This window comes from Tinamus guttatus, unplaced genomic scaffold (genome assembly GCF_059628265.1).
Source record: "Tinamus guttatus ecotype Peru unplaced genomic scaffold, ASM5962826v1 Tinamus_guttatus_pri_ptg001602l, whole genome shotgun sequence".
NCBI lineage: Eukaryota > Metazoa > Chordata > Aves > Tinamiformes > Tinamidae > Tinamus > Tinamus guttatus.
Window position 1 is genome coordinate 5625524 of NW_028290136.1, and position 23514 is coordinate 5649037.

At 34.9% G+C, this 23514-nt stretch overlaps 1 protein-coding gene across 1 annotated transcript in view; it reads right to left on the reverse strand.

Moving 5' to 3' along the window:
* Window positions 1-23514, reverse strand: part of TTC3 (tetratricopeptide repeat domain 3) — a 48301-nt gene that overhangs the window by 22240 nt on the left and 2547 nt on the right. Inside the window, exons 4-19 of the mRNA XM_088539326.1 lie at window positions 23357-23444; window positions 22065-22118; window positions 20700-20823; window positions 19715-19800; window positions 18954-19048; window positions 17751-17813; window positions 17367-17421; window positions 16688-16850; window positions 16529-16577; window positions 15266-15389; window positions 12457-12511; window positions 8398-8458; window positions 5470-5536; window positions 2364-2501; window positions 1291-1371; window positions 767-879 (exon numbers count right to left, since the gene is read on the reverse strand). Of these exons, the coding sequence (XP_088395452.1) occupies window positions 767-879; window positions 1291-1371; window positions 2364-2501; window positions 5470-5536; window positions 8398-8458; window positions 12457-12511; window positions 15266-15389; window positions 16529-16577; window positions 16688-16850; window positions 17367-17421; window positions 17751-17813; window positions 18954-19048; window positions 19715-19800; window positions 20700-20823; window positions 22065-22118; window positions 23357-23444 (1416 nt within the window). The remainder of the gene's footprint in view (window positions 1-766; window positions 880-1290; window positions 1372-2363; window positions 2502-5469; window positions 5537-8397; window positions 8459-12456; window positions 12512-15265; window positions 15390-16528; window positions 16578-16687; window positions 16851-17366; window positions 17422-17750; window positions 17814-18953; window positions 19049-19714; window positions 19801-20699; window positions 20824-22064; window positions 22119-23356; window positions 23445-23514) is intronic.

Consider the following 23514-nt stretch of genomic DNA (forward strand, 5'->3'; position numbering starts at 1 on the left):
TTCAGCTGACTGATGAGCCATTAATAAACTACCCAGGCACAGCCTTGAATGACATCAACCTGAACTTTGTCACTGATCAAGTGGGGGAAACACGGTTAACACAAGGGGTATAAAATATGAGAGGGCTTGTGGGACTATGTAAAAGTTATTATGGGTCAAAGGGAAGGGTCAAAGGTGGAGAAAGGGAAGGAGCAGGCTGAACCTGGAGGAACAAGCCAGGGAGAATGAGAGGAGGAGGGAATAATGGGGCTGGTGACACGCAAGCAGGCTAGTGCTCAGTACATTGCCTGACTGAGCCCCACACCTGATTGCCACAGCCTGCCTTCAAACCCTTTCATATTCTTCCATGTGTAATCTCACTCTCTTCCCATGGGTGAGTGTCACTGTCTGTGGTAGCCTGTGCGGCCACCTGTGCCCAGTGCCCTGGGGCAGTCTATCTGCCCTCCTGAGGCACGAGCTCAGCCTTGCTACCGGCCACAGGCGCAAACAGCAATAACTGCCATGTCAGCCAGAGCGGGACAGAGAGCCCTGGACCTCAGGGGACACCCAGCTTGAGTGCAGCAGCCAGGAGGGACGATTGCCATGTCCTAAAGTCTGCTGGATTCAGTAGCTTGCCTAACATCCTTAATGGTAACAAATTTCAATTTGTAATAAGTCCGTCTAATATATGAATTTAGTCCTTAATAAAGAATAATGAAAGCAACACCTCCATGCCTTCTCAGCAATAATTTTTACATCAAATACTGAAGCTTTATATTATGCTAACCTGTTTTGTCTGAGGTATACTCTTCCAATTCCATAGTATGCCAAACAATCAAATCTTTCCGACTGGTACTGTTCAATTATTTTTTTAAACTGGTCTTCAGCCTTTATCAGTTCCTTCAAAATAAATTTAAGGCAAAGTATGTGTCATTTATGTAAATATTTTTCATTTTTTCTTTCTTTTTTTACCCCCCCTCCAGGAAAGCAGTAAATTCAATATATCCTATTCTATGAACAGTAAAGTGCAATTAAGAAATCTTATGCTCACATACAAAGGCTTTCTTTTCTTTAGGAAAACTTATTCTGTAAACATGGGCTCCCCAAAATAATGAACTGACTGAGCTTGTTGTGCTACAGAAACCCAGACATTTTTAAACATGTTGTCATACACTTATTTTTTAAAGAATACACAAAAAACAAGTCTTCTGTGCTAGTATTTTCTACAACCAAAAGCTTTTTTTTTTTTTTTTTTTTAAGAAAAAAATGTAAAGCTTTCATTAAAAGCAATATAGTTGTTTAATGACATACCTCAGGCTGTCCTATTCCAAGAAGGGCAGTGGCGTGTCCATAGATGATTACAACATAATTAATAGCACGAAGGTTCAGTTGCTGCAAATAGAGTTGCATTATAGTAGTGACACACACAGAAACTCTAAGCCAGTAACCAGAACTATTACTATTTACTGTGAACTGATTGTCATTACATCATCCTACTTATCACAACCTTTAAACGGATTAAGGTTACGGTTATCAATCAGAATAAAAAGTGATGGTTAACAAATTTCACCTTTTCTCATGGCTTTGTGATCACATGGTCACCCCATATATTTCAACATAACACATCCTGATTTTTTTGTCTTTAGAAACACTTTAATTGGGCCTTAATGTTGACTTCATATAACACAAGGAGTCCATGTTAGACTACAATACTCAATTTCTCAACTTATATTCAGAAGTGAGCAGATTCTACTACTTTTCAAATAAACAAAGAAAACAAAAAATAAAAAAAACTTTTTCTTATAAATAAATCATGACAGTTACAGATAGACTGATGCATTAGTTACTTTGACAATTTATAGAAGACTCATTCTTGGCACTGCAATAGCCCTTACCGGAGTGAGAGCTTGCAGTAGAAACATGCACATACACATAATAACACAAAGCTGAAACTACAATAAAGTATTTGCAGGAAATCTAAGATAAACAGATTAGTGGCCTAGATACCAGCACACAAAAATTCAGTTTTTTTTCCATCAAGGAGTTATTTGACCAGAACATACACACTTTTCACCCCTCACTAATATGAATAAAGGTTAAGATGACCTTGCACAGTATTGTTATATTAAACACTTTGACAAATATTGCACCTAAAAATCCATATGTATATGCTCAACATTAGGATATATCCTGTAATACTATAGCTTTCTTATCTGTTCCCCATTTTTCTCATTTGTGAGCTTCTTGTCGGAGCTTGCAACAACTATCGTGAAGTCAATTTTAGAGGCAACCATTCATTAATAAAGATTATTCTGGGAAGAGAAAGACTGAAACAGTTTTGAAAGCATAAAGCTGAAATACACAGGTTATTCTCCTCAATTTACCTTTAGTTCTGAAGGATTTAGCATGCTCAGTAACTGTGAAAAGGCTTGTTCAGCACTGCGACACCTTTGGTCCATCAAAGCTGTATAACCTTCATGAACAAGAGATGTCAACTTTTCTGGCAACATAGTTAAATCCACCTGAAATAATTAAGAAAACAATAAGTAAAAAGGAACATTCCTTTCTCTTTTAAATTAAAAGAGCTGTTTCCTTAAAATTTTCCAATAAACAATTGTGAAAATTCTGTTTTCTATAGCTTTATCAATTTTTAAAAAATTTTGTTTCAGTCACCTGAATTTTTAACAACTTACATTTTCCAGACTTACTACAGTTAATCTCCTAAAATCTAGTCTTTGTTCTATATCTAGATCCCATTCTCTTCACAAACTCTCACAATTTTAGTCCAAACATCATCATATCACCTCCAGCATGTGTAAAAGTACTCTTAAAAAAAAAATCTAAGTTATTTCAGCCTGCCTATTCTCTCCAGCTACATTCATAATTAACACTCAAACGTATCAGAATTCATTGAGGTATTAGCCTTTCACCACAGCTGCTGCTTAAAGTCAGCAGGACTTCCAACCTAAGGCTAATTCCAGATAGGCAGTTTCAGAATTAGAAACTTTTTTTTTTCCTTGATTTATTAAAACACTAAAATAAAGTTAGTTTTGGGAAGCAGACCATTGTGCTAGGGTAGAAGTAATTAGACTATTTAAGACGCTCACCCACTATTTATTACTGCAATCAGAAGAAAAATTAAATGAGAACAAGAAGGTCAAGCCATGCACCCTAGGCTCTTATACTACTATTAAGCTTTCCATTGGATGTCACTGTCCTACACTTTCAAGTTTTAATAAATTAACATTTGAGCTTATTTTTTCCACTGTGATTCTAAAGACAGCATTGGGGTAGGAAAGAAATGGACTGGGAATTTTTTGGCAGAATGGACATAAGAATTTTTCACTTGTCTAATTCCTCTAATGTCGTGCTTAACTGCATTCTTACGTGCTGAATTAGAATTTTGATATACTAAATTTAATGCTTGCTTAGAATACTAAAGAAGAGCAACGTGTGTTACTTTAGTGTTAATTCATGTGTTTTTTTAAACACAAAAAACAAATGTTTTGTTATTTTAAGTTTTTTTAAATGGAAAAGCAGTAATGCAAAATATTATGTTCTCTGTAGCAAAGGCCTTTACGCAGATACGTTTTTGAGTGTCTTAATGCTCACCTGGCAACAGTGTAAACTTAGTATTCAGAATAACACTGATGGCATTGCATAGAACAGAAGTCTTTTGTGCCACAACATATATACAAGATACTGTTTATAATGACATACACAACGTTTGGATGACTGACACCTGGATCTGTTCCCCCAACATAACCTAACCTAACACAGTCATTACTACAACCTAGCCAGACACTACTGCTGCATTAATCTAGTTTTTATAAGGATTTTTAGGAAGCAAGGAGTCTGAGTGAAGGCAGAACATGTCTTCTCTTGCATCTACTTCTGGCTTATAGGGTAATAAAAACAGATTAGTCAATTCTGGTATCTATTCCAAATTAACAAAGCGCAAAGGATTAATGAAATGCATCCCCATGGATTCATTAGGGAGTTTGGGGGTATTCATTAATAGTTGGTGATGAGAGTTAAGATGGGGAATTTTCAACTTGACAATTTTACTGGGTTCTAAATAGGCATTCAACAAAATGTTCCATGATTATTTTCAAACATACCTATCAAAAACAGGAAGCCACATTTAGAGGGAACTCTGGGAAGGGAACTATACACCTCTGAATGATTCCCAGTGATCTTTTACAATTTTTGCTTACAAATTGGGAAACAAGAGAGCTACGCTACTCATTTATGCTTCTAACTATGTTATTCTGTGACTACATAGGAAATCAATGTAACAAAATTCAGCAAGAAATCTTTTGGAATGTGAAGGTAACTTCATTGTACAAAAGTGCTGCATTGATTTTATAAATCTATATTCACATACCCACTTTTGTACCAAAAAATAAATGTTCAGGTGGTCTAGAGAGGATGACTTTGGTGTGACATAAAATGCTCCCTATTGACTTCATAGCATCTCTGAGGCCGATTTTGACTGGTAATGATCAATAAATTTCAGATTCACCTTTTATACCACTAGCAGTGAGTGCTGGTTTGGATCTTTTTCCTCTTTACTTTGTCTCGTCACTCAAAAGTCTTTGACTAAATTCCTTATTTTTTTCTGTTCTAGTTTTCCTTATCCAAGTATTTAGTGGCTTAAGTTTTGCTCTCCATGTTCTCGACATCTTTAAGTCAATTTTTCCCTCCTCTTCATTTGAAGGAAATCACACACACAGTACTCTGTGGCAACTGAGACTTACTTTTTAACAAAGCTGTAATTTTCTCTAGTGTTCATACATCTATATTTTTATTCATATTTCACTCACACTAAACTTAATGTTTAGGTAACAAGTTTCTGTAACTAACCCATCTTGACATGAGAGCCATAGGAACAGATTTTTCTTCCTGTTGGATGGAAAAACAGTTTGATCTGAAATCCACTAAGGGCCTGGGTTTACTGTGCAGTGTAAAACCATAGCTTATGGTCATTAAGCAGATGTATAAAATTCTAATCACCTCAATATAAAGCACATAGATTTAATATATAACCAGTGAAGTTATAATTATATACACATTAAGTAATTCTGAGAAAAGTAATAAAATCAGATGAACTTCTTGAAGTCAATAAGAATGACCTTGCTCTATTTTTCTATGGTCTCTGCAATAGATTTTATTTCTCCAAGGCAGATCTTCAATTTCAGAAGTATCTTCAGCATGAACCATCATTGAAATAGGCATACTTTCTGTCCAATTATGGTTTTTTTGTTTTGTTTTTGTTTTTGTTTTTTTTTCAGGAAGACACAGAGAGGGAAAGAAGAGTAGAAGAAAGGTAGAGAGAGCTACAAGCTAGGAGGAAATATAATTACATAAGCTTTGTTTCCTGATAGAAAACAAGCCAAACATGAAGCAGTAAGTTAGTGTTATAGCCCAAAGTAAGAACAAGGTTAAGGTCCAAATTAAGGTCTTACACTAACCAATTCCCATATTTACCTGTTGCACAGTACAAATGAGTTTATCTTGGAGGCTTTTATACTCTATCTTCAAATCAAGGTGATCTCTACAAATAAAAGAAGAATGGTATCATAAGCTTGTGGATAAGAGTAATCTAATTTTCAAGAATAGAGAAATATCTGTGCTTCTATCATCACACAACATTCACTTGTTCGCTGGAAATTATCAAGGCAGCAGCACTCTTTTCATTATAGCAATAACAATCATTGTAAAACTACCAAGATTGATACAATTGTTCAGCCTTCTGCCCTGGGAACCACTATGGCTTCAGGAGAACCAGGGCGCTCTCCATCCTCGTCTCCCCTCTGCATCTCATTCTGGGCTGATTTGCTCGCATTCAGGAGTGAGGGAACTTGGGCGGGGACCCTGCCCTATGCCCAAGGCACCAGGGCAAGAAGGCAGCCAGGGCTCCAGTCAGGCACCTGGAAAGGGGTTGCTCACATACTCAATTCCAATTACTCTTTCTCCCCAGGGAAAGCGAAAGGAGAAACCAAGCAGCAGCAAACCAGTTACACAACACTAATAACAGCTACATGACACTAATGACCTCTCTTGCAACAAAGTTTCATTTTCTAGTTACAGTGGCATTCAAAAAGTTATGGAAAAGCACAAAGACAATTATATCACAATAAATAAATATTAAAAGAGGGTAGGTTTTGTGGTCATGCTCAGATTACGAGTAGGGATAGCCAGATGCAGCTCGCAGGTTTTGCTATAGACTTGGACTCTTTTACTTGAGAAGAGTGCATTAAAAAAAAAAAAATCATGTCACTTAATAGAAATGCGGATCAGCTTCCCTATTTCAATAAGAGGTTATTTTGCTCAGTCTTGTATCTGTTTTTAATCATCCTAAACACAACTGAAAAAAAAAAAACTAACTGAAATACAAGCATCAAAGTACAGTCAGAGCTCAATCAGACTATTTCTACAACTCAGAATAAAACACTGAAAAAATTTTCCATCTCTGTATGGCCTTAAGCAATATGTCAGCATTTGCCTCAGTTGCCTTACAAAAAAAGTCACCGGTGTGTAGTTCTTCCTTTCTTCATTATATAACAGATCAGAAATCCTTCTGCAAAGGCCATCACATACAGAAGCAGCACCCTCCCCAATTCTGTTTGGATCACGCTGCCCCTAGTACCATAAGAAACACTTCTTGTGCTAATTTTTTTTAATTTTATGGCTGATAGGAACATGCATTTTTTAATTAAAATTCAAAGTACTTTATCTTATCTAACTCCATATTGGCCCTAAACCAGCAAAAGTATGCATTTACATTCAGCATGTTCTACCGGGATTATTCATGTAATTAGACAGTAACACGTTTTAGGTCAAGACTCAAGTCCCACTAAAGGACTTTAAGCAAAAGCTCCTTTTCAGTATAAGTTCAAGGCTGAGTTGCAATGCTTTCCTCATGTCCGCTTATCTTCTTCTAATTTCAGTAACTACATGAAGTATCAAAAATTAGAAACTATTTGGTACAAGTACAGAGAGGCCTTGAACGTAAGATAGAGCTTGAATTATGCTGTGGTACAAGTTTAAATACAGCAATTAGAACCTGATTCACATTTTCTTTTGTTGCAAAATTTTCACATTTATTGTTACGGCTGTGAATAGTGTGAAATGCTCTGGGGTAACTTTGAAAAAAAAAAAAAAAAAGGCTTATTAAAATTATGCTTTTGTTTAGAAATTCAATTGACCTTTAGCAAAATATTTAGTTTTCAAATAATAATTCAGGCTCCCCATGAGAACTGAATATTACGAAACTTAATCAACTGTCTTAACACGAACAATATCCTGAGGAAGATACAAGCAATGTAATCATATACTAGGTATGTTAAATTTTAAATAAAAAGTGTATATCAGATTTCTCTCATATATTCAGGCCTTTTCCCCTCACTTTTTCTTTCATAGTTTAAAAAACAACGAAAAGTTGCTTCTGTAAGAATTTCTCCTGCATACTACCAACAGTTTTTTGAGTTGCTTTACCAACTTCCATGGAAATAATCTGCAATGAAAAACATGATATACTTGTTCTGTTCTTATACTCTTCCCTTGAAATTTGGAAATAGCTAGTAGGCTGGACAAGAAGAGTGGTTCTGGTGTTATAAAGGCAAAAATCATTAAGATACAACTAAAGTGTAAATGGCTGAACAAAGACTAACTTTACTTTCTACTTTTCCTACAGGTCCTCTTCTCTATCAAAGAGAATCTGAATTTCCAACATTGATTATGTTGCTTGTCACCCTGGCAGAAAAAAAAAAAAAAAAAAAAAAGAATATTTTCAGTACACAGGCACAAATGTCATAAATGCTAGCATGAAGGCACTCCTCCTGCAACTCAGGAAAGTGTCATCATATGCACTTCTAGGAGCTGCTCTTGTGTTCCACTCATGAGGCTCCCAAACAGGGGAAAATTAGAATTTAAGTGTTCAGATTAAATCTTAAGATTAAATATTATAGAATAGCAAAAAAAATACTAGTAGTAATAACATATAAAAAACATCATCTTACTGGAAGTATTTCTGTTAGAAAGCATTCCTAAGGACAAATAACATGTGATATCTGGAAAAAAAAATCTGTGATTTGTTCTTCTATAGATTACCTTCTTTTCCTTGACTACTGAAATGATTATCTTTTATCTAAAATATAATCAATACTGCTTTGGAAACTGAGCCACTAATTAAATATAATGGATATTAGATTTAAGAGCTTACAAAGAAAGAAAAAAAAAACCTCTTAAAAGTAACTAACAAAGAGCAAATAGATGAAGCACTTTCAATAAAAAATGCATTTATTTCAACGATAAGCATTGTTCCTTCAATTGTATAAATACCAGAAGACAAAGTGACAGTAGCACTTTAAGTGCTATATAAGGTAACTCAAAATAATAAAACAAATGTCTTACTTTGTCTTTTCAGAATCACTGGCTTTGTTCTTTGATTTTCCTTTACATTGGTAACTCTGATCTGCAATGAAAAAAGAATTTCAAACAAAATGAATATTATCTTAAAGCCATAAACTCGAAATTTCAAAGTTCACAATTGACTTACAATATCTAAAACTAAAACAACTTGAAAAGTTTTTCAAAAAGCCACCTTTTTATGAACTTTGTGAATTTGATAATACATAATTAAAAAAAAGAAAAAAAAAATAGGCAGTAGATAACTAACTGCCGTTAGTTGATATCTATATTTTTAAGGGAATAACCAACCAAACGATACGACTGTTTGCCCTTACATTCAAGTTTGAATAAAGAAAGTCTCTAACGTGTTTCCTGCCTCATAAATACATTGCTAAAGGAATCAACATCAAACCGTATTAATCTTGGGATTGCAAACATATGCAATAGATCAAGGCAAATTTCCCTGATTATAAAACACAAGTGTTTGATAAAGTGAAAGTGCTGGGCCACAAAGACAAGACTGTCATATGATACCAATTCACTTCTAATTCTCAAAGCTAATGTCGAAGACTTAACAAAAAACTCTACTAATACGTTTTAATTTTTCAGGCATCTAATATTGTTGTTGATTAGCTACAGGGCTCTGCAAACTGAATAAAAACTTCATTAGTAACTACATTAGTAATTATATTAGTAACGAGGAAAAATAAAACACATTTTAACAACTACTGTTATTGTTCAGAATACAAATGTCCCACCATTCACGACAAATGATCTCTCATCTTTTTTCAGTATAATTAAAATGGAAGGTTAAGCATCTGAATGCGTATAAACGCGCTCATGAATAAATTTTTAATTTCCATGGATTTCACAAACCGAAAATTTAACACGTAGTGGTAAGCTTCCTTCTAGCAACTATATATTATACGATCAGGACAAAAAAAAAAAAAGAAATTATGTTTCTGGACTGGTAAAGAGCCAAGCAGCACCTGTGTTACTGTAAAAGTTACTGTAAAAGTTACTGTGTTACTGTAAAGTGTTACTGTAAAACTGCTAAGGATGATAGACAGCAAGTGTTCCTTAATATATGGAGGGGGAGGGGGATAGATTTTTTTTGCTGGTTAAATCTACTTGATTTTACAAGCTCATATAGGAAACTCTTCTGCCTCAGCTACCCTTCTAAAAAGAAATATAATCTCCAGCTACAATCTTTTATAAACGGTTTAGAAGATAACAGTGACTTCTTGTACTGGGAACCATCACAGAGACCGTACACATTCCAGCACTCGGATCGAGTTTACTAAAGTACTGGAGCCCAATAGCAAGGGACAGCAACTTCGGAAATCAAGCAATGTTTACTTAAGCTTAAGTTGATCTACAATGACATTTAATTAAAAACATGAGTTACATATAAAGTTTCAGTAACTACCCATGCCTAAAATGTCCACTGAGGAAACTTGGGAAAGTATTTCATTTTTGTAAGGTTAGATACAAAAACCCTGGAAGACTCTAATGCTGTAAAGATTTAACTGCATCCACTTGAGCAGTGCCGCTTAAGTCAGTAGTGTGTCTTGTGTCAAGGTAAATCATATACACTTTAATGTCTTACTCTACAAGTAACTTTTCATCTCAAACCACTCCGAGATATAAAATTTGAATTAATCAAAACAAAATTCAAGTATCATAAAAACTGGACCTGCTCAAAAAAAAAAATTTTTTTTGGGGGGGGGGAGGGGAGGGAATCATTTATTGAAAATAATACTCAAGCACTAGTTTAAACGGGTGTCTATTGACACAGTTCACACATAGCAATAATTCTGAAGCAACACTATATCACACTATTGCAAATTCCCCATAAAAGAAACCTTAAAATGCAAGAAAAAAAACAACCTGTTTGAAAGTCAGACCTTTCAACCACATTATTTTACCATACAGCAGTAGAGAATATACACCTTTTATTATTTAGGTTTCTTATACTTCAGGATTTGGTACATCATTCAAAACAAAATTTTAATGAAGATAAAAGAGAGAAAAATATGATTTTTCTTTGTATTACAAACTCTAAAGATTCCTGATAGCCTGGAAGTAAAAGGCTTTTCAAATATTATGACTAAAATCAATACGATTCTTTCTTCTCCCTACCAAAGAGATTAACTTATCAGCACTTTTCACCAAAGGAATTTCATATTAAAAGCTATTCAATAAAAATTACTTAAATCAAATTAATCCAGAAGGAATAACCTTTCAAAAATAAAAGTAAAAAAACAAATCCTACTGAATTATAATAAAAATACTTATAAGAGGATATGTTAATTCAATAGCAAATATAATTCACTTACCCCACAAATATTTTAAAATATTAGAAGTAATATTGCTTTTGTTAGTAATTCCCATTAGGAATAAACAAAGATATTTAACAAAAATATAAACATGCTCAGAAAAATAGTACATGCAAGCAACAAGTGAAATGAAAGAGAACAGCAAGATAAGATACGGTGGCATAAAGTTTCTTCACATTAATCTCCTGCAAGTCACTAGACCTCAAGTGAACAGAGAGTAAGAAAGTGAGCTCCTCTTCCCACCCACCCTAAGCTTGTATCAGTGAGTCATTCAGAACATGGCTCCTCCTTTCGAAGCAAAGGCAAATATTTTCCTCTACCTCAGTACTGAGATAATGAGTATGAGGAGGGAGGAAGAGGAAAGAACAAAGAAAAAACAAAGCTAAACAAAAAAACCACCATGGAATCAGTAAGTACTCATGTTTTTTTAATGATTTTAAGTTAAAGTTCAAGAAAACATTTCATGTTTCTATCATCTCTCTAGCCTAGAAGTATTTTCATTTCTCTCCTAACTCTTTTGTTACTCATCTCCCTCCTTAACTGCTCCAACTACTTTAAAATTCCCTATGGCAGCTGTGCAACTCACATTTTGCCCCTTCATACCATCTATTTCATCAAAATACCTTTTTCTTGCTAAATTTGCCTTCCTCTTTCTAAATCCCTTCCCCGAACTATACTTTCTCCACTAAATTCTTCAACACCTTTCAGTTTCTTTTTAATATTATTTTAAACCTACCATGTCACATTTTTTTCATCATTTTTGCTCAGCTTGTTTCTTTTGCAACCTTTATATATTTTCCATGTCACAATAAATCTCTCAGTTCTTCCAGCTGATCCTATATGCCCAAAATCTCCAAGAAATCATTGCACATTTACACATAACATTGTGATACACCTTAATTGGCTTCTTAAAATTAAATTTTCAGGTGTTCTGCATTTTGGCACCAGTGTAACTAAGTATATGAAGTCCAAAGCACAGCAGTGCGGTGCCCAGGGACTTCAGATTAACTTTTGCATAGGTAGGACTAGAAGGCCTTGGAGGTCACATCTTTAGAATACAGCACAAGAACACAGCTGGTTCAGATTCCATATTAACATCATAAATAAGAACGTTTTCTGAATGTGAAGAAAAAGATCTCTTAGGCTTTTTCAGTTATAGTAGGCTATACCAGAAGAAAAAAAAAAAGAAAAAGAAAAAAAGATTTCATTTTCAGAATGACAACCATTAAAGCTTAGAATGAACACTTCCACCACAGAATCTTTGGGACTGTGGGAGGTCTTTTACAATGGTTTGTGTGGAGCTTTGATTTTAGTACTCACAAATGATTTATGAACACTGAAATTATGCATACACTTCTCAAAATTAGATTGCCTCATTTAAATCCTTTAAAATCCTGAATCTGTCTTTGAATGAATAATAATTTCAAAAGCTTATATTGATAATTTGCATTTCTAGCCTATGACACAGCATTCTACTTTCTATTTGTACTTTCAATTCCAACTTAATCCAGATGAGTTAGAAGAAACCACAGAAACACAAAGCGAGTAAGAGCTACAAATACAGGAGAGAAAGTGTCTAAGTAACTGCATGATAACAAAAAACAGAAGGGTAACACGATAGTTTAGCATTGTAAAGACAACACTAGGTATACTTCTGGTTAATGGTGGCAACAGCAATAAGAAAAACTATCTCGGGTTTGATAAACAGTAAAGACAAACTTACCTGGTAGAAACTCCAAAGACCAATTTTTGTTTTCTGTTCTTTGTGTATCCGTTACCTAGTAATGAATACATGAATTTGGTTTTACAAAGACATATATTTTAAACAAAAATATACTCAAGCTTTATATTCACTACTTTCAATTTTCAGATTTAAAGACTGTTTTTACTGTTGATTTGCCCACTTCATTATTATCTGAAAAAGAAAGATTAAACAGTCACAGTGATAACACCATATAATGATGTACCCGCAAGGGGTGCAAAAATACTAAGATACCAGTTCATGAAGAATTTCACCTGGAATCCTCTTTAATGTGACATTCAAGACCAGCGACAAATTCGCCTGTATTTGATGGATTAGCCACTGGGAGGACAGCTCGATAGCACACAGCCACTCATCAATGGCTTCAGTCACGTCAGCGCGCCTTATGCCACGCCAAGCAAGCGGAATGCGATAGGAGCACTCCACCTCCCTCCCCCTTTTGCTGGAAATCGCTGAAATAAGTAACTAGCCCTTGCGAGGAGCTATGAGCAGCTGCGAGGCCTTGAGAGCTTCCGGGAGAGCTCACGGCAGCTGCAATGTCCACACGACACAGTGCACACGCTTATCTAACAGCTAAAGGTACATGGGAACGGCACAGTTAGACACCTGTTATATGGCAAAGGTATCCAACAAAAACATTAACCACAGCCCAGTTTGACCTGGGTATAAAACAAACCCATGGGGCTTCTGAGTTTGAGGCAAGTTCTCAGAAGCAGTGGGCCTGCAGTCAGGACAGCTAAGTCTCAAGCCCTTGAGTTCTTTCACGTTATCAGACATGTGTATGCAAAGTGATATCTGTATGAAGACAGTTTCAGCTACAGCCACAAGAAGCCGATCAGGAGACTGAATCTGTATAGTTTCAGCTTCAGTTCTGCTCTGCCAGCGACACAGGCCGCAAGCCCGGTTCATTTTCTCCTTCCTTTATTAACAACAAATGCATCAGTAATTGCACTTATTTCAAGAGCTCTCAGGAAATAGCAATGAACAAATTTGTACTGGGTAGTATGGGGGCACCAGTGTCCAACTATAAGCTGGTACTTCTGGCCTTTTCCTCCTTATTCTCCAGTGCAAAGGTTACTTAAAGAGCTTGTAATACACATTTCGATGGTAACAGAGGAGCACTGGAGCACATAAGTGAATGCATACATATATACATACATATATATATATATATATATATATACACACACATTTTGCTGGAAAATTCAAACATTCATAAACCAAAAATTTCACCTCATCAGTATCACAAAGGAAATAAGCATCCATAACAGTTTGAGCTTTGGGGGGAGGAAGCAGTGCTTGAGATTAACAGTTCTATTGCAAAACTATGATCACCCAGTGTTTATGACAAAGATTTACCATTTGCAATTGAAAAATAACCTACAACACTTTAAAGTAACCTGGGTTATGGTTAATATGTCCCTTAACAACCTGTCCCCATCATCCCCCCTGTCTCTCTCTCTCCCCTCCCCCCCACCCATAAAAGGGCATTATTTACACGAGATATTTCTAGCCATAGTTTTTACAAGGTAAATATCTCCACTACATTATACCTATGCTGTTTGGAGCTTATATATTATTTTACACTTATATTAAATATTTTCCCAACTGCATACCTAGTCCTATAATCTGATTTGAAAATACTAGTCTTTTTTTTGCAGTAGTATCAATCCCAAAGACAAATAAGATCTACATTGGAAAGTTTTCCTACCATAAAGGCAGATGAAAGTTTTCACAAGTTAATCAGAAACTTTAAGCACTTCTTGCATATTCTGCAGCTTGCTACTTTCTTTTTTTCAGCACATACTCTAACTTTTGTTTCCTTTCCTTGCTTGGTTTCATTTTCTCAGTAGTGCGTCATACTTTTTGCAGCCCCACCCATCCTGTGGATCCCAGAAACAGGATTTTCACATGTATATGCTAAGCTATGTTGATCCTGCTATTAAAGCTATATTATTTAACATCTTGCTTCTGTTAAGACATGACAGGATTGTAAAACACACTTGATATACTGATTTAGAATAAGCAATTTGTAGATTAGCTGACAACAGTAACAGTAAAGAAAATCAGAAAGAGCTACGAAAGTTTCTCTTGAAATAATAATAGTGTGAAAGAATAACTTTTTGCAAGCAGACTAAAGCTACTAAGTTATAACTGCATTTCAGTGCTGTTACCTCATAATTGCCATGGTCTGAAAGCAAATCCAACTCAGAATTAAGGCACAAACGTGGTTTGTGGCCCCTCCACAATTCTGTGCAACGAAATCATCCTCTATAACCACTCTTGTCTTCACTTAATGTCAGCGCCCGTGTCAGTGCAGAACATTACGCTATAGCAAAGGCCCTGTGTATGAGGCAACTTTTGCTCAAACATCTTCCACTGAACTTCATCACATTCCCTCACTTTAACTGGACCCTCTCAAACGCAAAGGGAAGCCCGTTTCTGCAAGCACATCAGTAGGCAGGACTGGACCACTCATTAAATCCAATAGGACTTCAAAGTCTCAGTAAATGTGAAGAAACCTGCTCTTTCTCACTACAACCTTCAAATTCACATTCAAGCAACCACTTCCAACCTTCTTTAAAATCTGAAATTCTAAACAGTTTTTGACAGTTAAACATGACTGGAAAAGTGCATTTAGCTGAGCAAGTAACACAGTTGCTACAAAATTTGGGCCACCACTTTTAATAAAACGTTTCAGGAAGAAGACACATTCAAGACTTTCAAGACTGTTAGTCTTGAAATCCTACTTGGCAATAATGTAACTTACCCTGGTATCATGTCTGTGATGACATTGATGATCTTTAAGATCAGACAGGGTTCTCTTCTCATCTTTTTCTATTTCCTTTTGTTCTTGAGAAACAACTAAATGAGATTCTAAAGAATTGCAATCTCTGACAAAGACAGAAAAAAATCCTTATGCTTCACACGTAAAACAGGTACTACACACACACTCTGAACAAACACAAGCAAGGTCTACTGCTTATAGAAGCGTCATGACATAAGCATATAAGAATTTTTGATCGTATAGTCATATTTGATACCTCAGATTGGACAGTCTATGGATAACCAAAGATCTGTAAGTTAAAAAACAAAATACTCTATTTAAAACAACAACCCCTCCCCCGCTCAACACAAACACACATTTTCTATGTAAGACACAGGAACTGAACTAGGACACGTTTAAAAAATAGACCTTGCCAAAGGCCAAGTGTTAGACAAGCGTGCAGTACAGAAAGGGAAATAAGAACGTAAGTTTCTCCAGAATTTTCCATTTTACAAAAAGCTCTTTAAAAGTTTGTTTGTTGGACTGTCTTTGAATAACAGATAGCACTGGTACTTCAAAGTGTACAGATAAAATCAAAAAGGTGTTTCAGAAAAATAGTTTCATACAAAAGTTAAGGCATATACTGTAACAGAGAACATGGGATTATGAAGTATTTCTTGCTCTCTCCATGCAAATCAAACTGTACCCGACTAAATTAGTTTTTCATTAATTAGTATGCATATTTGTTTTTACCATTGGCAAAATGCACAGATGAGTTTGTTAGCATTCAGTTATATATACATATATATATACTTAATATATATATTTATATATATAAAAAAGGAGCCAATTCAGTGTAATCTTCTAGTGCATCTCACACAGAAAAATTAGCATAAAACAGTGGGGTGATTTTACTGACATTTTTAGGCACTAAATTACCTCAACAGTTTAGAGTACTTCAGGGAGGGTGGAGATGAAATAAGAAAATATAATTGTTCCTTTTTACTTCCAAAATGGGTGAAGCTTAAAATACTGAAGGAAACTACTTAGAAGTGGGAAAATACCACAAAAGAGCTATTTCCTAATTCCTCTTCACTAATAGGCTACACTCCGATATTATTTTATTTCTTTATTTTTATTTGCTGATAGATAATGAAATTTAAGCAGTATCTATATATTGTACTACTTAATCGAATCTTACATTAAGCACTATTAATTTCAAAAAAAAAAAAAAAAAAAAAGCAAATAAATCCAATTGTTGCTTACTTTTCCCCAAGAAGTGATTTCTTCGGTTTCTGCTTATAGTGTTTAATACCTATAAAAATTATATGGGAAGAGAAAAAAAAATAGGAAGCTTCAAAGGAAAGTTACCAGCGAAGGAATTTTTTATTGTTTAAGGCAAATCTTGAAATCAGAAAATATTACCACTGATTTCTTCTATTGTCTTCTTTAACTTGTCATTTTGTTGTATAAGATCCTTCAGTCCTTCAAGAATATTCTTGCACAGTTCCTGACCTCTCTCATTAGCTTCCAAAGCCAATTCATGTTCCCCCAGTAAGGAGAGAGCCTTACAGAAGTGGTAATGACCCTAAATGAGCATCAATTTAAATGAGTATCAATTTAAATGAGCATCAGTTTTATGTTCTCTCTCTCTCAAAAAAAAAGAAACCCACTATCCAAAACAGCCTTCTTTACGCTTGGCTTTCTTTAGGCCAAGAAAATTTGGAGATATATTTTCATCATATTTAGCATCTTTTACTATGAAGAACTCTGTATATTCTTTTTGAATTAATGCAGTAGTGTAAGTACCCAAAACAATGTAATAAATGCCTTGTTCTGTCCTTGCATATTCAGTACACTATCCAATAACACCTGTAAGTATTCCAAAATAACATTTTTTAGATAAAAAGACAAGCAAACTATTTACTTGGCTGACTACAGCAAAATTTTCAGTTCATCAGATACTGCATTCATTCTTCTCTCATTAGTGAGAGAACATTTAACATCCACCATGGGCAACACTGTAATTCGGGGTTTGGGATCTTCATTGGTTTACAGTACTAACAAACGCAATTTCAAATGAATGACAAATGACAAAACAAACCTTTGGCCAATCCGGCTTCAAAATAGTGGCCCTCTTTCCATCAGTAAGGGCTCTCCTTTGATAAGGGAGGGAGGAAAAAAAAGAATTATTTATAATTCATATTTCAGAAAAATCTTCAGACCAGGGTTGCATTGTGCAAGGCACTGAAATTGTAAGACGAGTAAAAGAACATTCATCTATGATGCCAAAGCCTGGTCGGGCAGTATTTCTTAGCTGAAGTTGACCTGAGTTAAAACAGTGCTATCCTTACTATCTTACCCATCAGATATTTATTCTTTTCCTCCTTTTACTAAGTCTTTCAGCAGATCACTTTACTAAGTATATCATCAAACTGCAATTGCAGGAGAACACAGCATTTCAGATTAAAAACAAGGAGTTACTTACTTATATTGTCTTGTGTGAATTAAGCAAATAGCCCGGTTTCCATAAAGAAGGTGATTTGCAGGACTTAGGGAGGAAAAAAAAAAAAAAAAAAAGAGGATATATATATATATACACACACACACACACACACACACACACACATAAAGATAATGTACATTAATTCTAAGAAAAAAAAAGTTAAGTTTTCAGAATAGCTGTATGCAAGCGTTCCGGCAGCAACATTATAGACAAGTTACCCCACGTACTCCCACTCATTTACAAGTTCAGTCGCTGAGATGATTAGTATTATAGTTAATCATGCACTTTGATTTTAAAGATTTGGGTCCACAAATGCAACTTTCAATCAGCTCAAGTCACTAAACCTATTCCGTTTTCAAAAAAACAAGAGAAAGGTTTATACCCCTTCCCCAATTGAGAAAAGAAGTTGTGAGAAAACACAACAATTAACACAAATTTTACAAAACATGGGGCCCTTTTGAAACCTACCGGTACTTCCACAGATACACCTGAACTTGCCCAAACCAGCACCTGCTCACATATAACACAAGCAGCAATACCACAAGCAAACAATCTGCTGCTAACTCGCAGTACATATGAACTACAGCACAACCGGACAAGTGCTCTATCTGCACCAAAAAAATGCGGCTTTAATTTCTGACTGCCTGTCCCTCTATAAGGCCCAGAAAAATCTTCCAAGACATTCCACCATTGGGGGATAAATAGAACAAGAATTACAAAAGGAAATTAAGGCCATCACATAAAAAGATCTGCCAAGCACTTGATTTAAAAGAAATATATGTATTTATTGCTGCTCGCAATAGTTCTGCATCACACTTGAGATAAATATTTGCCAGTTAGTTCTGCCATTCTGCTAGAAAAATACTTAGGAGAGATAATATCAGAAGTGGCTGTTCATAAGGAATTTATTACTTAATTTTGGGTTTAAATACTTACCTTAGTAATCTTAGATCAGCTTTAAGCTCTAGGAGGACATGGAATGGAGGAGGAAGCAGGAGGAAATGGCCACCATTATCAAGAAATAAAATAATAACACAGAAATAAAAAAGTATTTTTTCTTTTTCTTCTACTTAAATATAATTTGTCCTCTTAAGAGAGCAATTCATGTGACAGCATACAAGAGAAGATGCATCAGAAAAAAGGCTGTATATGACATAACAAAACCATAACCAGCTCAATTCTTACCAAAACTCTATGGCCTTTGTATATGATATTATAGCACAATAGAAGTTTCCTTGGGAAAATTCTTCATTTCCTTTCTGTTTCATAGATTCACTGTTCTGTGAAGTCAAGGAAAAAACAGTTCTGCAACCACTGTAACTACACACAGCTGCAATGAGATGTAAAGACAACATCTGGCAAGAGTCGGTTCATCATCTTTTATGCTTGTATAAACAACGTTATATATTCACTATTAATTGTAATTTAATATTGTAATGAGCTTACAAAGCACAAAAATAAAAAAGCCACAGTGTTAAGAATACAGTTATCAACAACTATGAAGCAGGACTAACATATTCTTGGGTTCCAGAACATTGTCATTATCAAACGCAACCATGTGTCAAACCACAAGCAAAGGAGTCCAACCAATTGCAGAGCTCCTGAACTGCAGTGTTATAGGAAGGAATCAGTTGGACTCCGATAGAAGAATCAGCCTACACTAAAGGCGCACAGGACAAATATTTTTTTTCCTTCTGTGCTAAAAGGATTAAGTCAAACAATTTTCCATCAGTACTAACCACATTTCCTTGAACGTTTTGGGAGGAAGTCAGAAACATCCACTCCCACAAACACAGGCAAAATAAACAACTACAGTTCTGTTTATTAGGTCAGGAGCTTAGTTTTTCAAGTTTTTGAAACCTATGCAACTCTAACCATTCTATTCTAAAAAGGAAAAAAAAAAAAAAAAAGAAAAAGCTGAAGCGCATTCTAATCTCTACTCTTACCTTCCTACAATTTTCACAGGTCACAGCTTTAAATTCTTCAACTAAATTACAGTCTTCTAATGCAACTTTAGTAATATAACGTTTACCTGCAAACAAAAATCAAAATAATATAATAGCAGAAGTAACCAAAGACAAGAAGTTTATTTTCTGCTGTTAAGTATCATGGTATATTTTACAATTGGAAGTAAATTTTGACATACGAAATAATAGAAACAAATTAAGCAACAGAAATGTTCAAAAGCAAAGGAATTATTTATTACTGGGCAAGACCAGAATAGATTGTCACAGACAGTAAAATATTTAAGAATTTGCCTAACTACAAGCAACTGGGTGAAGCTATTAATATTACACAAAATTGGTACCTAGTACCTAATTGGTACCTACCTAGTCATAAAAAAAAAAATCCTTTACATGCTAAGTCCAACGCAAGACACACTATTTACTGTAATAGTTAGGTTAGAATGTGTACAGACAAACGGTAAGACTAGAATACAAGCAATTCAACAGATGCCAGAAAAAGCCTGTGAGCTTTTTGCCACTGCAGCAGCAGTTCTGCTGCTAGTGTTGATAACTTACAGCAAATCTGAACAGCTTTGCAAGCCAATTTTTGACATATTACTGTCCAACCTCCCACTAGTAATGCAATAAAAGGTATTCTTCTACAAAAGACAGAACAGAAAGACTCAAATAACAACTGAGACAACTACAACTTTTATCCCTAAGTTAAAGATTAAGGGAATGAAGGGCATACATACAGGATATATGTACACCAAAGTGGGAAAAGGGAAATCTGAATTCCTTTTTGGAAAGAACAGGAGCACTCTGAGTATGAGTCACCCACAGAGATACAAGGAAGAATTAATTGGTTGAAATTGATTGAAATTGGTTGAAATTTTAAAAAACCCACAACAGACACACTATTTTTTCTCCCCCATACAATTTATGGGAACTTACTTTTTTTTTTTTCAGCAGGGCTCATACTTACATTCAACGAAGAAAATTTCAAGACAGATTCGACCATAATCTCCAAGTTTCTTCAGTTTCTGCAGAATATTGACATCACCTATGTTCCTGACCCAATCGAGAGCATCGCCAACATCCAAGAAACCCTATTTCAAATGAAGAGAGAGAAGAAAATATATATAAAAATATATACATAAATATATATATAAATGGCAACTCTAAGTCTGTGCAAAGCAAAATCTCTTCAAAAAACAACCACAACAATGAAGAAAACCTTATTGGCAATAAAATGCAAGTATTTCAAATATGTAACATACAATACTGTTGCAGCACTTGTACTATGCACTTGCTCCAAATTTGTTAGTTTTTCAAACAGTTAAAACAGACAATAAATGGCTTAAATATTTTCCTAACGTATCTATCATGCTACAAGAAAACACAAGAGAAAAATGTTTAACAGTATTTATATTTAGAAACATTTTATTAAATATCTGGAGAACCTGAACACAGATTAATGTGGGAGAAGACATTTTTGTTTTCTACAGGAGACGGGGAGCCATTAAAATTACAAATCTTGCTTTAGAAGATTTTTTTGTGATGTATGTAAAATTCCTTTAGCGTGAAGTCACAAGACTAAGGTAACATTCTCTCAGCTGTTAAATATACAGACAGACGTTAAGACTTAATTCTGTAATTCATTACTCTCCTCCTATTCAAAATAAATAAGTGTTTGAGTTTGTTTTATTTGAAAGAATGGGATTACATGAAGAATTTGAAATCCCAGGTTGTTGCCTCGGATACTCTCACATTATTTGGCTCTTATTTAATTTAAAAATTCACATGACTAAATCAAATAGCAGTAAAAATTCAAGTACTGGGTTATCCAGCAGTAACATACAATTGCACCTATTCTACCTCTGCTATTGTTACCATCAGCTATGATACAGTCTTCAAAACTTCATTTTTAGCTCTTACAAACCAAGTTATATAAGCCAAGTTAAACGAAGTTGTGGGAAAGCAACAAGGGAAGCCACTAGCACATGCAGAAAACTGGCACTGAGGCTCCAGCTACACAACCGAAACCAACCCATCATGCTGCAATAGCAAACCTCAAGGGAAAACATTTATTTTCAGCCTTTGAAGTACTCCCAGAATTCTCACTAATCTTGGTCTTCTTACACAGATACTTATATCACAGGTCTTGTTATACACAGATTTTCTTTTGTGACTCACAGTCACAAACAGAGCTCAAGGACTATGTATGATGCATCCCAGTATGTATAACTCAGTATGTATAATTATTTTAACAGTTGTAGACATCTGTACACTTATTTTGTCTGTATCTATACATAAAGAAGCAATCTTAAAAGCAGTGTGAGAAACTTACATTTTCTATTCCGCTACCAATTCTCAGTATACGACTGATAAAAGATGGAACGTTCTAAGGAAGGGAGAGAAAAATCAAATGAAATAGTTAATAATTGATAGTTTCAGTTTCTGTCTGGTCATGTTCAACTCAGTATCATTCTCTGTTTTGCTTGAATGCAGTACCTTTAGGACAGTGGCTCTGGTCCATTTCAAAGTGCCAGGAAACACTAGCATTCAGTAGCAAATCCCTTACTGTTTTGTTAAAAAATACATAAATGCAGAAGTGGAAACAGTAAATACATGGAGGCCGTGCCATCTGTTTAGGAAAGTCGGCTGTTTTAACCACTTCTGCAGTTATCTACGTACCGAAGAACCAGTTGATACATCCAATGAATGACATCCAAAATAACAATCCTTTCTCTCCTCAGATCTTCTGATCCTCCAAATACATTCTACTATTGGATATACAACCTTTTACATGGAGAAAGAGATAAAGGCTGAGGAAGTAAGAAAAGGGAAGCAGAGGTAAACACAGGAAAGGGAATGCACCAAGACCCTCTAGTATAAAGAGTAAAAGGGAGACTACCACAAGAAGAACAAAGCTCCCATCACATGAGACAGAATGGAAAAACAGCATGGAAATCCTGAAGTACAAGGAGGTGAAAATAGGGTGCTCGGTCAGCCTAAAGAAGAAAGTAGCGAAAGAACATAAAGTTTGAACCCACAAAAACAACATTGTATGTGGCTGTTCAAACCTAGTAAGTTACCCACAGTAAGTGACACAGGAAAAGTAGCTTGAGGTTGCACACAATTTCAACAAATTGTAATTCTTAAAATTTTTTTTTTTTTAATTAAAATCCTCTGACCACTAAGAACATCGGTATAACCCTCTCTCCTCTGCACTGTTACACTGCCACTTTATGTCAACAACAATAGCACATTTTAAATATTGTTTACTCAATGAGTTAAAAATAACTGAGGGAAAAAAACATATTTAACTTACTAATCAGGGAAAAGCACTATTTGCCTCACTGATACAACGCTATCATGACAGCTTTTTATATAACAATCTAGAATGGCCCCCACATTGTGCGCTATACACATATTTAATAAAAGTTATCACAACTATAATAAAGGCCGTGAAACCACACTTTCTAGAAAAGTATAACTCAATTGGCTGTCAGAAGTCATACATTTACTCCAGCAAAGGAAAACGTCTAATCTAAGATATAACCACAAACTGCATAAGGTAAAGAATTAAATTATTTATTATACCTGAGAAGACATACAAAGTTAAAATATGATACTTACAGCAACTTTTTTAATTAAATCAACAAGGTCTTCCAAAAACTCTAAATCATAGAGTCTCCTCCAATTCTGGTCTAGAACCTGTGAACTGCTTAAAACAAACAAACAAGTTATCATTTAGAAAAAACAACATTATGTTACAAGGTCTTAGCTGCTAATAT